General features: G+C 44.9%; 1 protein-coding gene across 1 annotated transcript; it reads right to left on the reverse strand.

Annotated features, from left to right (window-relative positions):
- Nucleotides 1-10,475: 10,475 nt before the first annotated feature.
- LOC126993379 (uncharacterized) lies at nt 10,476-17,919 on the reverse strand. The gene is made up of 6 exons (XM_050852441.1): nt 17,830-17,919; nt 14,321-14,397; nt 12,353-13,479; nt 11,224-11,646; nt 10,705-11,034; nt 10,476-10,483 (listed from the first exon to the last, which is right to left on the reverse strand). Exons 1-6 carry the CDS (start codon nt 17,917-17,919, stop codon nt 10,476-10,478), a joined length of 2,055 nt encoding a protein of 684 aa, XP_050708398.1.
- Between the last annotated feature and the right edge of the window lie 544 nt (nt 17,920-18,463).

Below are 18,463 nucleotides of genomic sequence, written 5' to 3' on the forward strand. Positions count from 1 at the left end.
ACCTCTTTTCTGGCCTTTGAGAATAGTTAATGTGAGGGGCGGAGGCGTCTGAGGAAACATATCTGACAAGGCTTTCGTGGGCGTTGTGGGCGTTTCCAGGGGTAGTTAATGAGTCTGGTTGTAGTCTTACCCTTCTTCTTCACCCTGAAACTAAGTAAACAGTCATGAGAACCCGTTAATCTACTTTTTGGCCTTTGAAAATAGTTATTTTGCGAGGCGGAGGCGTCTGAGCCCTGCAGGGAGGCGGATGGGCGGGGCATCTTGCAAGAGTGCATCACCCATTCATATATTACTCAACCTATTTATTCTATGGCTACGGGAAGACCAATTACTTGCTCTCTTAGGCACACAGCTTCCCTATGTCTACGAAAACAACTCTATCACGCCCAAAACGAATAAAACGCAGCAGAAAATCCACAAAACCACCCACAAGGGAAATAGATGAAGCGGTCACCAGCCACCTCACAGCGTACTCCGTGACCTCTGGCTAACCTTTCGGAGCTCAAGAACGCCCTATTGACAAGGCTTTCGTGGGCGTTGTGGGCGTGTCCTGGGGTAACTTAATGACCCTGGTGGAAGACTAACCTTTCTTCGTTTCAATGAGCCTAAGAAAACAGTCCATAGAGTGCGATTAGACTCATTTTTAGCCTTTGGAAATAGTGGATATGTTCGCCCCCGCGGCCCGCCGTCTTTCTGTCATGTCGAGCTCGGCCCCCACATAAGCACATTTGACAAGCTTTTCTTGAGCGTTGTGGGCGTTTACATGGGTAGTTTGATGACCCTGGTGGTGATTTAACCTTTCTTCCTTACCCTGAATGTGCAAAAATACTCATGCAAACCCGATTGACCTCCTATTTGAGCTTTAGAAATAGTCGACCTGGTCACCTCCACCGTCCCTGTGTCTTCTCGTCTGTACCCAAGGACCTGCCGGGCGGCCATGTACGCCCATTTGACAAGGCTTTCGTGGGCATTGTAGGCGTTTTCAGGCGTAGTTTGATAACCCTGGTGATAGTTTAACCTTTCTTCTTTAGCATGAACCTGAGAACACAGTCATGAGAACGCGATTAGGCTCATTTTTAGCATTTAGAAATAGTCGACGTGGTCACCCGCGACGTCTTTGTGGCTCTTCCTGAACCCGTTGACACCCACGTATGCACATTTGGCAAGGCTTTCGTGGGCGTTGTGGGCGTTTCCAGGGGTAGTTTGGTGACCCTGGTGGTAGTTTAACCTTTTTTGTTTACGCTGAAGCTTATAAAAAACTAAATAGAACCCGAATTACCTCCTATTTAACCTTTAGAAATACTCTACGTGGTCACCCTGCCGGCCGTGTCTCCTCGCATGGACCCAGTGACCTGTTCCTGAACCTTACGTCGCCCAACTACTCCCATTTGACAAGGCTTTCGTGGGCGTTGTGGGCGTTTCCAAGAGTAGCTTAACAACCCTGGTGGTAGATTAACCTTTCTTCTTTACTCTGAACCAAAGAAAACAGTCAATAGAACCTGAATAAGCTCCTATTAGACCTTTAGAAATAGTAGACGTGGTTACCCTCATAGCGATGACATAATACCCTTATACAGCGCATGCTTGCCAAAAGGGGGCAGCACATAGCGGGGCATGTTTATACTTTTTCAGAGGATCCTTATACTTTTGACATAAGCTAATAGAGTGACTATGAGGGCATAGAAATGGCACCCTATAGTTGCCAGAAGTCGCCACTGTAACCATTCCCAACCCCTCATAGCCCCTCGGCAACCACACATAGCCCCCAAAATCCCCACATAACCCCACAAAACCCACATACGCACATTGTTATGGTTGTATTTTACTAACGAGACCAGAGCAATTTTCATGCTAGGAGCGGGGGTGTCATGCGGTGAAATTTCCCTAAACCTATTATAACCCACTTTCAAACCCACACAACTCCCCCACAACCCCACGTAACCCCTCCCCAACCCACCACAACCACATATATAGGCCCTTGCCAACCCCTACAACCCCACTTGACCCCAACACACCCCTCTCTCAAGTGTCTTAAACAGCGATGGTCCGCCCCTGGCTTCCCCTACTCCCACCCCTCCCTCCTACCCTTCTCCTTGACACACTGTAAGGTTGAATGACACTGTGAGGTTGACAGACGCTAAGGTTGACAGACCCTGTGAGGCTCACACTGTGAGGTTGACAGACAATATGAGGTTGAGACACTGTGAGGTTGACAGACACTAAGGTTGACAGACCCTGTGAGGTTGACACAGTGAGGTTGACAGACAATATGAGGTTGAGACACTGTGAGGTTGACAGACGCTAAGGTTGACAGACCCTGTGAGGTTCACACAGTGAGGTTGACAGACAATATGAGGTTGACAGACGCTAAGGTTGACAGACCCTGTGAGGTTCACACAGTGAGGTTGACAGACACTGTGAGGTTGACAGACGCTAAGGTTGACAGACCCTGTGAGGTTGACAGACACTGTGAGGTTCACACAGTGAGGTTGACAGACACTGTGAGGTTGAGACACTGTGAGGTTGACAGACACTGTGAGGGTTCAGACACTGTGAGGTTGAGACACTGTGAAGTTGAGACACTGTGAGGGTTCAGACACTGTGAGGTTGAATGACACTGTGAGGGTTCAGACACTGTGAGGTTGAATGACACTGTGAGGGTTCAGACACTGTGAGGTTGAAATACACTGTGAGGGTCCAGACACTGTGAGGTTGAATGATACTGTGAGGGTTCAGACACTGTGAGGTTGAATGACACTGTGAGGGTTCAGACACTGTGAGGGTTCAGACACTGTGAGGTTGAATGACACTGTGAGGGTTCAGACACTGTGAGGTTGAATGACACTCTGAGGTTGAATGACACTGTGAGGTTGAATAACACTGTGAGGTTCAATGACACTGTGAGGTTGAATAACACTGTGAGGTTGAATGACACTGTGAGGGTTCAGACACTGTGAGGTTGAATGACACTGTGAGGGTTCAGACACTGTGAAGGTTCAGACGCTGTGAGGTTGAATGACACTGTGAGGGTTCAGACACTGTGAGGTTGAATGACACTATGAGGTTGAATGACACTGTGAGGTTGAATAACACTGTGAGGTTGAATGACACTGTAAGGTTGAATAACACTGTGAGGTTGAATGACACTGTGAGGTTGAATAACACTGTGAGTTTGAATGACACTGTGAGGTTGAATAACACTGTGAGGTTGAATGACACTGTAAGGTTGAATGACACTGTGAGGTTGAATGACACTGTGAGGTTGAATAACACTGTGAGGTTGAATGACACTGTGAGGTTGAATAACACTGTGAGGTTGAATGACACTGTGAGGTTGAATGACACTGTGAGGTTGAATGACACTGTGAGTTTGAATGACACTGTGAGGGTTCAGACACTGTGAGGGTTCAGACACTGTGAGTTTGAATGACACTGTGAGGGTTCAGACACTGTGAGTTTGAATGACACTGTGAGGGTTCAGACACTGTGAGTTTGAATGACACTGTGAGGGTTCAGACATTGTGAGTTTGAATGACACTGTGAGGGTTCAGACACTGTGAGGGTTCAGACACTGTGAGGGTTCAGACACTGTGAGGGTTCAGACACTGTGAGGGTTCAGACATTGTGAGTTTGAATGACACTGTGAGGGTTCAGACACTGTGAGGGTTCAGACACTGTGAGGGTTCAGACACTGTGAGGGTTCAGACACTGTGAGGGTTCAGACACTGTGAGGGCTCAGACACTGTGAGGGTTCAGACACTGTGAGGGTTCAGACACTGTGAGGGTTCAGACACTGTGAGGGCTCAGACACTGTGAGTTTGAATGACACTGTGAGGTTGAATGACACTGTGAGGGTTCAGACACTGTGAGTTTGAATGACACTGTGAGGTTGAATGACACTGTGAGGGTTCAGACACTGTGAGTTTGAATGACACTGTGAGGTTGAATGACACTGTGAGGGCTCAGACACTGTGAGTTTGAATGACACTGTGAGGTTGAATGACACTGTGAGGGTTCAGACACTGTGAGGGTTCAGACACTGTGAGGGCTCAGACATTGTGAGTTTGAATGACACTGTGAGGTTGAATGACACTGTGAGGGTTCAGACACTGTGAGGTTGAATGACACTGTGAGGGTTCAGACACTGTGAGGTTGAATGACACTGTGAGGGTTCAGACACTGTGAGGTTGAATGACACTGTGAGGGTTCAGACACTGTGAGGTTGAATGACACTGTGAGGGTTCAGACACTGTGAGGTTGACATACACTGTGAAGTTGACAGACACTGTGAGGTTGACATACACTGTGAGGTTGACAGACACTGTGAGGCTGCCACAGCACCTTACAGATGTAATACCCTTCATAACACACCCACCACAGCACCTTACAGATGTAATACCCTTCATAACACACCCACCACAGCACCTTACAAATGCATATTTATTTTGGTGGTTCCAGCAGGGCCACCAGATGGCAGGTACAGTTCAGTGAAGAACCCAATTGCTTCTTTGGCTCTGCCAGCGCAAACTAGCATGCCAAAGGAAAGTAGAACGGTTGACTTGCATGGCGTGAACTCCTGAGGAATGAAGAAGGCACACGGGAAGGGAAAAGGGGAAAAAGACATGAAGAAAGGAAGAGATGAATGTGAAGTGATGTGATGACTGACATGACAGGAGGAGACTGGATGCTGCTGCTGCTGGCTACTTCAATACATCTCAAAACTCTCTGTATCATACACTCCCCAATACTTATGAAGCACACACGCACCGACATGCATACAACACCTCTCTTCAATACATCTCAACGCGTCCTGCTGGGAGATCTCTATACCATTACATTCATGTATACCCAGTAGTGGTGTATTCCAGGGAACATTTCAGGCATTGCATCTTATTCTTGTAAGTTTTGGCGGCTGTTCAGCCCATGGCAACGTTGCTGCACGGTTTTAAGTGTCTCCCTGTCTCCCTGCGTCCTGCTCCGATGACCCAGCCCATTAGTTGTACAAACGAATTTTATTTATAACAATCTAAGGAAGTAATTATTTTTGGAGATTTCAACTTGCCTCTAATTGCCTGGCATCAAGGAAGGCCCCCGTCAGTACACTGCCCTCCACTCCACCAGCCATTCATGCACTGCTTCATGTCTCCTGGTCTGCACCAGTGGGCGTCTGACCCAACTTTTGTCACATCTGGCAACATATTAGACTTAATTCTGACTTCGGATGATTGGAGATGTGGATGTACCGGATAATTTTCCCAACTGTGGTCACTCCCCATTGATTTTTCAGTAGGTACTGTTTCCAAGCGGGTACGGAGCAAAGGTACCTCCAGTCCCGTGACTAAGTATGCCTGGCACAGGGTGAACACAAGACAACAGACTCTCACCTGCATGATACTGACTGGCACTTTGAGTTTTCCAGTATGTCTGTTGATGCCGTGTTCTTGAGGCTTATAGAGCAATTGTGTCCCATCGGGTCTACGTTCCTATCACTGCGGCTCTAATTGTGTCTCCCTGTCCTCTGTCACCACTATGTCCACTCTGGGTGTCTTATTCATCGAGGTCGTGAATCAACAAACACATCTCCGGCTAATGACGTAATATTATCCAAGGTTGTCATTCATGTATCAGCAAACACGTCTCCGGAGGCTGTGACGTAATATTATCCATTATGACGTAATATTATCCATGTGGGTGTTCATCCATGTATCAGCAAACACGTACGTCTCCGGAGGCTGTGACGTAATATTATCCATTATGACGTAATATTATCCATTATGACGTAATATTATCCATTATGACGTAATATTATCCACGTGGGTGTTCATTCATGTATCAGCAATCACGTGCGTCTCCGGAGGCTGTGACGTAATATTATCCATTATGACGTAATATTATCCATGTGGGTGTTCATTCATGTATCAGCAATCACGTGCGTCTCCGGAGGCTGTGACGTAATATTATCCATTATGACGTAATATTATCCATGTGGGTGTTCATTCATGTATCAGCAAACACGTACGTCTCCGGAGGCTGTGACGTAATATTATCCATTATGACGTAATATTATCCATGTGGGTGTTCATTCATGTATCAGCAAACACGTACGTCTCCGGAGGCTGTGACGTAATATTATCCATTATGACGTAATATTATCCATGGAGGTGTTCATTCACGTATCAGCAAACACGTACGTCTCCGGAGGCTGTGACGTAATATTATCCATTATGACGTAATATTATCCATTATGACGTAATATTATCCATTATGACGTAATATTATCCATTATGACGTAATATTATCCATTATGACGTAATATTATCCATGTGGGTGCTCATTCATGTATCAGCAAACACGTACGTCTCCGGAGGCTGTGACGTAATATCATCCATTATGACGTAATATTATCCATGTGGGTGTTCATTCATGTATCAGCAAACACGTACGTCTCCGGAGGCTGTGACGTAATATCATCCATTATGACGTAATATTATCCATGTGGGTGTTCATTCATGTATCAGCAAACACGTCTCCGGAGGCTGTGATGCAAGATTTAAAGTTCGCGCCTAAACAGCTGACGGGCTCGCCGGGCCCAGTGACCTCAACACCCACGTGAGGCATTGTACGGCACTGATATGGCTTGAGCCTTGAGGAGTCCCAGACCGGTAGAGAACACGTCCAGTACACGATCTAGCCTGTTACTTAGCGTACAAAGGCTTAGGGAATCGTGAAGTACTCATATATGAACTCGTAAGCAAAACTTTATTCAACTGAAAAATGGCAACACCTCCTACCATATATACAGCCTTACACAAGCTGATACAGGCGCTATCATTGCACAGCGTGACAAACAGAAGATTAGTGTACATATCTTAACACTAAAACAACACTGGCATGGCCGCTGCAGCCTAAAATTATGAAGGAATGTATCCGGTAAAGGCGTGGAGAATGGCAACACCTCCCGCCATATTTGCGGCCTTATTCGCTGACACTGGTGTACGTTATTACTGCACAGTACGATAAACAGAAGATTACTGAACATATCTCAGTACTAAAACAACCCTACACGACATAATAAGGACCGGTACAGCCTTAACATATGGAGAAATGTATCCGGTAGTGAGGAATGGCAACACCCTACAGTTTCCATACTTCCAAAATTAAGCTCGAAGAGGCAATAACTGTATGATAAACAGAACACACAGTATGATAAACAGAACGTTGATTAACATATCACCAAAACAAATATTAGCAACACCAGCATGGCCGGTAAAGCCTCAGAACGTGGAGAAATAATATGACAGCTACTCGATCGACCGTCAGCTGGCGGCCCCAATGACCCGTAACTCGCACCACGTAACACAGTGATAGACAGCTTCAGGGGCTCATAAACTAGTACAAAACTCGTCCATTACAATACCTAGGCTTTTATTTAGCATAGAAAGACACCGGGAATACTTAAATCTGATAGCGACTGCCATCAGCTGGCGACCTCAATGACCCCAAAACTATACGTCACATAACTCAATGATAGACGGCTTCAGGGGCTCCCACACTGGTACAAAACACGTCTGTTGCAATACCTAAGCTTTGTTTAGCATAGAAAGACATATTGAAGCGTCAAATGCTCATATACACACATAAGGAAAAAATGGTCAACTTGTGGGAAACGGCAACACCTCCTACCATGTATACAGGCTTATACCGTGCTTTGTTATCACGCAGCGTGGCTAACAGTGTACTAGTGAAGATATCTGACCACTGCAATACTGAAGAACAACAACACAATGATCGGTATTGCCTAAAAGCAGGATTAAATATATCGGCTTATGGCACCTCACGCGGCAAAAAGGAAATTATTCAACAAGACTTTGGGCCCACGGCAACACCTCCCATCACATATACAGGCTTGTACGGGGCTTTGCTATCCCTCAGTGTGCTTAACAACAGACTGAACAAGATAACTAAACACTTTGATATGCAGGAACAACACTGCAATAACCGCTATGGCCTAAAAATAGGGTTAAATATATCCTCACATGGCACCCTCACGCCGCAACACACGATTCGTACCCAAAATATGCAAGTCGACTCGGCCAAACGGCAACACTTTTCAACACAGGTAACGCTCTCACAGGCCTACGAGGGCGTATATACCTGCACAGTGCGGGGAATATTACATAACTAAGCCTATTGTACCAGGAAGACATGGACAAAACACACTAGAGTCCCCGCCATGGCCTGAAAAAGGGAGAAATATACACTTGACGGCACCCGCCACATTTTTTCAATCAACCAGGCAGAATGAATGGCACCTGGCCGCATAGGGCGTACAGCCACTCCCGTTGAGGCCTGTACTGGATCCTAGGGGTGCTGTAGGCCTATAAATCAACCTCAAGATAACTCCTGTCGCCTCAATACGCGATAATGGAAACTTTAACATTCCAAAAATTACATCGGGGTTGCGTTTTGGGGGTTGACCTTTTGACCTTGAGACCCGGAGGAAAAGGAGGAGTTACGTTATCAAGGGAGGGAAAATTAACATAGGAGTGTTTCTACGGCTATATTGAGTCTATATCTATGTATCTATTTACCTATCTGTATGTCTATCTGTCTATCACTGCAATAACCTCTTTCTATCTATTGACCATTTGTTGTGTATTTGCCCGTCTGTCTGTCTGTCTATCTGTTTATCTATCTACTTATCTATATCCGTTTATCTGTTTGTCTATTTATCTATATCTCTGCTTATCTATCTATCTATCTATCTATCCCTGTGCAATAACCTCAGTATCTATTGGTTTATTATCTGTTATCATGCAATAACCTGTGTAAATCTATTTGTCTGTCTAGCTATTTATCTATTCTCTTCATTCTGCCCTCTCCTCCTACTCCTCCTCCTCCTCGTTTCATCTTTTCTTTTTATCTCCATCTCTCCCTCTATCTTCTCTTATTGTTTCCTCCTCCTCCTCCTCGTTTCATTTTTTCTTTTTATCTCCATCTCTCCCTCTACCTTCTCTTATTATTTCCTCCTCCTCCTCCTTTCATCTTTTCTTTTTATCTCCATCTCTCTCTCTATCTTCTCTTATTGTTTCCTCCTCCTCCATCTCCTCTCATCTTGTCTTTCTTCTCTTTCTCTTTTCAGTTTTCACTCTTCTTTTCCGCTTCCTCTATTTTCCTCTTTTCTTCCTCCTCCAATCCTCCTTTTCCTCCTCCTTATCCTAGCTCATACATGTCTTTTGTTCAATATATACTTTCTCCTTCTATCTGGGTATATGCTAATTGTACCACCACTACTACTACTACTACTGAAATGCCTGAATTTTTCTCTTTACTATACTCCCACACGACCACTGCGTGTAACGAAACACACGAGAAATTAATCCAGACAAGGGAAGTTTTGCCGGCGCCGGGGATCGAACCCGCGACCAGCGTAACGGGAGAGCCGCTCCTTTACCAGTCGGCCAAAGAGGTACCCCCCTGGCTAAGTGGGTTATGGGAGGCTCGCCCATCAGGCAAGTCGTGTCACTACACTACTACTACTACTACTACTACTAATGATAATAACAATATTAATAATAATAATGGATATGAAACATTGCTTGACTGTTTTGCACGTTCTATTTTGCTTTATTTAATTGGACAGCAGATAAAGACATGGTAAATACAACCAGGTAAACACACACACACACACACACACACACACACAGATTGAAGGAGATGGACTTGACGACACTGGAACAAAGAAGGGAGAGAGGAGATCTGATCACGCTGTATAAGTTGGTAAATAAGTTTGATGAGGTGGATAGAGATGATCTCTTCTCAACTGTGAGAACACAGGGGCTGAGAGGACATGGAAAGAAACTTAATAAAGGAACCTGTTTGTGACTTGAAAAAGTAGGTTATAGTTTTCCACACAAAAGTGTTAACACATGGAACAGCTTGCAGGAAGAGGTGGTGGAGGCGAGCAGTGTCCAGCAAATGAAGGAAAGGCTGGATGAATGTATTTATGGAGACGGGACTATTAGAGCTTAGCTCGGGCCACCTAGACTACAAATAGCTAAATACACACACACACACACACACACACACACACACTTGTGAAAGCAGTGTAGCGGTACAGCGGTACAGTACCTATGATTTTTTTTTATATATATAGCCACGGACGCTAAACATATAGCTGCACCTTCCACCACCACACAACACCCAGCCGCACGTGCCCCAGTAATGAGATTCCCTTGTAGTTATGACAGAAATCGTTATTCTGTTTTGGTAATGGTGGAGAGGGAGGAAGGGAGACCCGAGCCCCAGACCAAGGCCGAGTAGTGCCTGGCGGGGCGTGTTGACGTGTGTGTGTGTGTGTTGGTGAGCAGCGTTCATTGCAAGGTGTGTTCCTCCATATTTACCGCATAAAATGAAGACAAAGATTCTTGTGTTGCCCTGTAATGTGTTGTTCTATGGCTGTGTTGTTGTCAGTGCTAAGAGGCTGGGGGAGGGAGAGGCTTAGTGAGGCAGACTATGGTGATGCCAAGGTTATTTACTTTGTTGAATCTCGTCGACTACGGACACAGCTGAGGTGGACCTCCGCTGCTTCCCACTGGCTCCTCTCCTCTTGCTGAAGGTTTGTAGAAAAGATATATGAAGAGATAGTGATGTTTCATAAAGTAGATTATGAGATACTGGCACGGACCTAAAACGAATCTTTACCCAGACGATTTCCGTTGCCACTGGGATAACCTGGCGCTGGTGGCTGGTCAGGTACTGTTGACAGCCACTTGTCCAGGTGGTACTTGAAGGTGTCGGGTGCTGCTGCAGTCAGGTTCCTTATGCTGGGAGGCACTGCATTGAATAGGCGTGCTCCAGTGTGGGTGAAGCTGTTGTGCACGATGGTTTTCACTCTTGAGGACACACCTTCAGCCCTCTTGATGTAGCACAGCCTGCCGCGCCTTGGGTGGTGGTGCTCCTGGAGGCCGGCATTTGGTACCAGCTTCTCAAGTGTCTTCACACGTACATGATGATGTACCTGTCTCGGCGCCGCTGTAGTGAGTAGAGATGCAGGTGCTGTAGCCTTTCCAAGTAGTTTAGGTGCTCCATACCCTCAATACGGCTGGTAAATGTTCTCTGCAATGCCTCTATCCTTGATATATCTCCCACTCTGTGTGGGGACCACAGCTGGCAGCAGTACTCCAGCCTAGGGAGCACCAAGGATTTCCAGTGTCAGCATACAGTCCTGTTTCCTGGTTCTGAAGGTGCGTAGTATCCAACCAGTGAGTCTTTGGGCTGTTGCTGTGATCTTGTTGTAGTGCAACGTGAAGGTGTCGTCATCACTCACATACACTCCAAGATCCTTGACGTGGTGTTTGCTTTCGATGGTTTGCTGGTTGCAGATGTAACTTGTTGTGGTCTTCAGCTCCTGTAGTGGGCTATATCTAAGTACCTCAAATTTGTCACTGTTTAGCAGCATGTTGTTCTCCTCTGCACAAGTTATCACTCGGTCCACGTCAGCTTGTAGCAGGGCAGTGTCACTGTGGGCTTGTACATGTTTAAGGTTCCTCGTGTCATCTCCGAAGGATGTGGCCTTGGCATGCTGGAGATCTTGATCGATGTCTTGTATCATGACCAGGAACAGAAGTGGTCCCAGCACCAAGCCTTGAGGAACGCCACTTTTGAAACATTTGAAACATTTTATTATACTTGCAATTTGTATACATAGGTCGATATAACATAAATTTGTTGTGCAAGTAGCCCATAGGAAGCTAGAGCTTTTGGGGCAACAATTGGTATGTATTAATGTTTTTTTTTCTTTTTCTGGACATGTATAGTACTAAATTTTTTGGCCCAAGTAACATTAGATAAAGTATTCAAAATAATAATCTAACAATACTAGTATTACTAGTAAAAAGACAATAATGATAATAATAATGAAATAATAATGATATTGATGATAATAATGATTAATAATGATAATAGTAATAATAATAAAAGTAATAATGATAATATATCACCTCTGTTTACGTTCTTCTCTAATAACATCATCATCATAATAATAATAATAATAATAATAATAATAATAATACCTATCATTACTACAATGATAATGATGATACACAGCAGTTGTGCTAATAATAATAGAATGACAACAATAATAATAATGGTAATAATACTGATAATAATAACAATAATAACAATAATAATAATAATAATAATAGCAATAATAATAGCAATAATAATAATAATAATAATAATAATAATAATAATAATAATAATTGACTGGGCTGGGTCGAGATAAACTGCCCTGGACTGACACTTGTTGAGTTCGGCCTGTGAGGAAACTGGATCCATTTTCCTAGGTTACCACTGATACCATGAGCCCTGAGTTTGTGTAGCAGTAGCCCATGGTCCACCTTATCGAAGGCCTTGGCGAAGTCTAGGTAGATGACGTCTGCGTTCCTGCCCTCCTGCACTGCCTCGAGTATTCCTTGGTGGTGCTTCTGTAGCTGTGAGAGACAGGAACGACCTCTCCTAGATCTGTGCTGTCCCTCGTTTAAGGTATTCCTCTTTTCTAGGTGGTCGACGAGCTTTGTGCAGATGATCTCTGTTATTTTAATGAGGTGTGATGTTAAGACCACAGGACGGTAATTCTTGGCTTGTCCTCTGCTGCCACCTTTGTGGATGGGAGTTACTATCCCGGTCTTTAGTAGTGGTGGGACTGTCGCTTCACTTAGTGATTTGTGCCACAGTAGCTGAAGTGGTTTTGCCAGTTCATTCCTGCAGTTTCTTAGCAGTATGGCATGGAAGCCGTCCTGTCCTGCTGCTGAGTCCGGTGCAATACTGTTGATGGCTGCTACAATGTCCCCGGTTTCTAATTCTATATCGGTGAACAGCTGGTGATCTTCTGTTGGGGCTTGGAAGAAGGAGATAGGGTCTGTTACCATCTTGTTCGGCAGTGGGGTGCTGAAGACACTGTCGTACTGTTGGCGGAGCAGCTCGGCCATTTCCTTTGGGCAGCTCACAGTCTCATTACCGTCCGTTATCAGAGGGCCTACTGGGGCGCGTCCGTTGAGTTTTTTCCGGGCGTACGTGAAGAAGTATTTTGAGTTCTCCTTGATGTTTGACACTGCCCTTCTTTCATCTCTGGCTCTCTCTTCCTCATGGGATTCCATCAGTTGATGTTCCAAGGAATCTAGCTGGTCTTGAATCCGACTCCTTGTTGTTGTGTGGTGCTCTGGAACACTGAGTAATTTTTTCTTCAGAGTTGACCTTTTTCTCATTAGGATTTTCCTGTCCCTTGGGATGAGCTGCTTTGTCCGGTTACCTTTCCGTGGGGTCCACTGTTTGCAGATGTCCAGGGCCTTTTCCTGTAGGAGCATCAGTGAGGTGTTAACATCCTTCCCTGTCATTAGCGCTTCCCAGTCAACAAGTTCAAGCTCCGTTCGGATTTGGTCCCAGTTCACCTTTAGGCTGACACCACCAGCTTGTAACCTTCATGGCAGCAATCAAGACTCACTCCTTCGCTACAATGTTAAGAACATAAGAACGCAGGAGTCTACAAGAGGCCGGTAGGCCTGTATGAGGCAGCTCCTTTGACCCTAAGCTCCTGTGTATCTAACCCCATCTAATATCGCTGTCCATGAATTTATCTAGTCTATTTTTGAATGTGACAATTGTATTGGCACTCACCACATGACTGCTAACCCTATTCCACTCATCCACCACCCTGTTAGTAAACCAATTTTTGCCTATGTCCCTGTTGAATCTGAATTTATCCAGTTTAAACCCATTACTTCGTGTCCTACCCGGTTCTCTTACCAACAAAACCTTATGAATGTCTCCCTTATTAAAGCCCTTCATCCATTTATAAACCTCGATAATGTCTCCACGCACCCTTCGCCTTTCTAGAGAATGCAAGTTTAACTGTTTGAGTCTTTCCTCGTATGGCAAGTTTCTCAACCCCTGAATCATCTTAGTCATCCTCTGTTGTATGAACAAGTGCACCCAGGATTACTTATGGAGGCTAACATCATTATAGTGTTGGCGGCCCTGCGATGGTGACGCTCATCATCAGCGGCAGTAAATGTGAACACCAACGAGAGTGTCTGTGCCATCCAAGGATGGGCTGTCTTGGGTGGTGGGCCAGTGTCTGTGGGAGGGCTGTCCTGGGTGGTGGGCCAGTGTGTGTCATACCGGAAAGTTCCTACTTATCCTACAATGATGCTTTAAAATGTTCTGTGGTGCAGCAGTAACACAACAGTAACCTCGTGAACTCTATATCCAACCCCACCTGGCAGGGTTACTCGTAGGAAGCTCAGGAAATGGTCCTTGCCATAGGCCTAAAGAGGTGCGGCCAGCAAGAAAGTGGCCGTACTCTGCTCTGCTGCGGCTTGTGCGGGACCCCTGATTCTTGTCAAGAATTTGGGGGTAGTCTTGAAAATCTGATGCGCTAAAACAAGAAATGCAAAAATTTCCCTAGATTTGGGAAAATTCTTGCTCGGTCCAGGGTAATTCTTGATCGCCAGACGATATCTTATGATGGAGAGTGAGCAAGACACTTATGTGAGCTTTATTCCTAGGAAATTTGGGAAGATTTACCCTGAGGAAGAGAAATACTATGAGGTAACCCATGATAGGAGGGCATACATAGGAAGAGTTCTAAAAGTTTGTATAACCAGTGTAACAATTAAATTCTTAGAGAGAGGATGAACACTCAGTAGGACTGGCCCAAACGTGGTTATGTTGGTGAGGTTAGTAAGACACACTTGATCAGTGGACCAGTGCTGTTGTCAGGCACACCGCCTTTAACAATTAGAAGGATTGATAAAGCTTCTGCTGACTTTAAAATGCATGTAAAACACAGCATGATGGAACCACTTCCCTGGCATTTACAGAAAGTAACAATACGTAGGTTACTTCTCTTTTTTACTAGCTACCCGGGATACAAATTCATCATGATATTTTCCAGAGGGGAAAAAAAACAGGTACCTAAATGTCTGAAAGGTGGGTATTTTTGTTTGAAGTGATCTTGATTCATTCAGATGTCAAGTCAATTCAACAACAAGTAAGAGGATGTTCGTTTATTTACCATACAAAACAGTTTTTACACCTGTCTCAGTTCACCCCAAGAAGTGTCTCAATTCACCCCAAGAAGTGTCTCAATTCACCCCAAGAAGTGTCTCAATTCACCCCAAGAAGTGTTTCAATTCACCCCAAGAGGTGTCTCAATTCACCCCAAGAAGTGTTTCAATTCACCCCAAGAAGTGTTTCAATTCACCCCAAGAAGTGTCTCAATTCACCCCAAGAAGTGTTTCAATTCACCCCAAGAAGTGTCTCAATTCATCCCAAGAAGTGTTTCAATTCACCCCAAGAAGTGTCTCAATTCACCCCAAGAAGTGTTTCAATTCACCCCAAGAAGTGTCTCAATTCATCCCAAGAAGTGTTTCAATTCACCCCAAGAAGTGTTTCAATTCACCCCAAGAAGTGTCTCAATTCACCCCAAGAAGTGTTTCAATTCACCCCAAGAAGTGTTTCAATTCACCCCAAGAAGTGTTTCAATTCACCCCAAGAAGTGTCTCAGTTCACCCCAAGAAGTGTTTCAATTCACCCCAAGAAGTGTCTCTATTCACCCCAAGAAGTGTCTCAATTCACCCCAAGAAGTGTTTCAATTCACCCCAAGAAGTGTCTCAATTCACCCCAAGAAGTGTTTCCATTCACCCCAAGAAGTGTTTCAATTCACCCCAAGAAGTGTCTCAATTCACCCCAAGAAGTGTTTCAATTCACCCCAAGAAGTGTCTCAGTTCACCCCAAGAAGTGTTTCAATTCACCCCAAGAAGTGTCTCAATTCACCCCAAGAAGTGTCTCAATTCACCCCAAGAAGTGTTTCAATTCACCCCAAGAAGTGTCTCAATTCACCCCAAGAAGTGTTTCAATTCACCCCAAGAAGTGTTTCAATTCACCCCAAGAAGTGTTTCAATTCACCCCAAGAAGTGTCTCAGTTCACCCCAAGAAGTGTTTCAATTCACCCCAAGAAGTGTCTCTATTCACCCCAAGAAGTGTCTCAGTTCGCCCCAAGAAGTGTCTCAATTCATCCCAAGAAGTGTTTCAATTCACCCCAAGATGTGTCTCAGCTCATGCCATTTCCTTGACTGAATCAAAGTGACTGTTTACTTTTTGTAAAAAATAAATACATAAAGTTTTGTACACTTGCACATGAACTGGTCACCTGCCCTCCATACTCAACTTGAATATAAACTGCTTCACTCTTAGGCTGCGTCTACACCAAGCGAGTTGCGTCGAGTCAACCTGACGCGTCAACCTGAGTCAAGTCAGCGCTCAGTGACCCGTTTGATTTCATGGAGAATGGATGCATAGTCTTGTTTATTTTTTATTTATTTATCTTATTTATTTTGTTCGCTATTGTTCTTTTTCTTTTCTTTTCTATTGGTGTTTTTCTTTTTCTTTTCTTTTTATTTCTTTTCTTGGTGTTGTTTATCTTTTTTTATTTTTTTTTCCCATGATGCTTTTGTTGGTGTTGGTTGGTCTGGGTGAGCCGCTTTCCTCCCAGAGGAGATCAGCGAGTTGTGATTTACTTCATGTTTTTGGTGACGGGTATAATTTCTTGGCGTACGCTTGAGTATGATTGAACGTAATTAATGCTATATGAATGGTGCACATTGTTATTTACAAACATTGTAAATATACATATTAAGTATATGTATATACCTCCTCCTCCATGTCCCTTGTCCTACTAACATAGCATTGTGATAGGCCCCAATATTAACAGTTTGTGCATTGTATGTACATACATATGTATGAGTGGTTGAGTGAGTGGTGTGCATGCTTTAGGATTATACGTAAAACTGAAAACTTCTTTCCATAAAGTGGGAATGACATCATGATCCCGGTGGTTGGGGTCACTGGAATCATAAATAACAGGGCCCTCTTGAACTGTTGATTAGGAGTGCCTCCAGCATACTTGAAGACACCACGGCAGACTCGCTGTGACTGTCGTCAAAAATAGGTCCAGCTCTATATGTGACTCAATGCGACGCAAAACAACGTGACGTGACTCGACGCATCCGGTGTAAACGGTTTCTTTAAAAAAACATACAAATCAGTGTTGAAACTGGGGTGGCGATTCATGATGCGTCATGAATTGTCATGACGTGACGTGACATGACTCAATGTGACTTGCTTGGTGTAAATGCAGCCGTATGGTTTAGAGGACAGAACCAAATAAGGGAAAAATGTCTCAATTCCCCCCACTCGACACTACTCCCTGGTCTTTCTCTGCCTCTGTGGTGGATAGTGGAGTGTCTCCCATGTGGTTTTGGTGTGTTGGATATCCCCTCCCAAGGTGCAGGACTTTACATTTCTCTTCACTGAATTGTAGCAGACACTTTTTGTTCCATTCCTGTAGCTTGGTGAGATCATCTGGTAGGAAATCCACAGTCAAGGGGTTAAACATTGTTTTTAATGTGTTATACGCACTCACAGAATGCAACTGTCATCTATTATCATTATTCCTAATGAGAATAGATGCATATTAAATTCCAATTATGGAAAATTTACTGGAAAAAATCTTTCCAAGAACCAAAGTGTGTAAGTTATGCGTATGTATAACTTATGTATGCATGGTACCGATATTTATGTACATTATGTATTATACTTGTGTATGAGTTGTGAAGTGCCACCTGCCCTGGTTTTCCTTCCCTTCCCTTCCTGTCCCATCCCACACAATCAGAGCATCAAGGCTCCACAGTACAATAAGGTCATTTTGTTTGGTTCAAATTTTTCTTGCTCTTTCTAATAGCTGTCAATGTTTCCACAGCCACGTACGTGTGCCTGTGTTGTCCAGCAGAGGCCGGAGGGGTCTGTGAACAGCAGCGGCACCAGCCAGGTGCTGGAGTGGTGCCAGGACTCATCCATGGTGGTGGTTGGTGTGTGAACAGCAGCGGCACCAGCCAGGTGCTGGAGTGGTGCCAGGACACATCCATGGTGGTGGTTGGTGTGTGAACAGCAGCAGCACCAGCCAGGTGCTGGAGTGGTGCCAGGACACATCCATGGTGGTGGTTGGTGTGAACAGCAGCAGCACCAGCCAAGTGCTGGAGTGGTGCCAGGACTCATCCATGGTGGTGGTTGGTGTGTGAACAGCAGCAGCACCAGCCAGGTGCTGGAGTGGTGCCAGGACACATCCATGGTGGTGGTTGGTGTGTGAACAGCAGCAGCACCAGCCAGGTGCTGGAGTGGTGCCAGGACACATCCATGGTGGTGGTTGGTGTGTGAACAGCAGCAGCACCAGCCAGGTGCTGGAGTGGTGCCAGGACACATCCATGGTGGTGGTTGGCATAAGTGTTTCAGGCTGGGCCTCATAAACCAAAACCTTTCGCCCCCCAAGCACACACAGTTGACAAGGCTTTCCTAGGATTTGTGGGGGTCATTTCCATGGCCTGGTTTATGAATTGGTGCTCCC

The sequence above is a fragment of the Eriocheir sinensis genome, unplaced genomic scaffold (genome assembly GCF_024679095.1).
Source record: "Eriocheir sinensis breed Jianghai 21 unplaced genomic scaffold, ASM2467909v1 Scaffold609, whole genome shotgun sequence".
NCBI classification, from domain to species: domain Eukaryota; kingdom Metazoa; phylum Arthropoda; class Malacostraca; order Decapoda; family Varunidae; genus Eriocheir; species Eriocheir sinensis.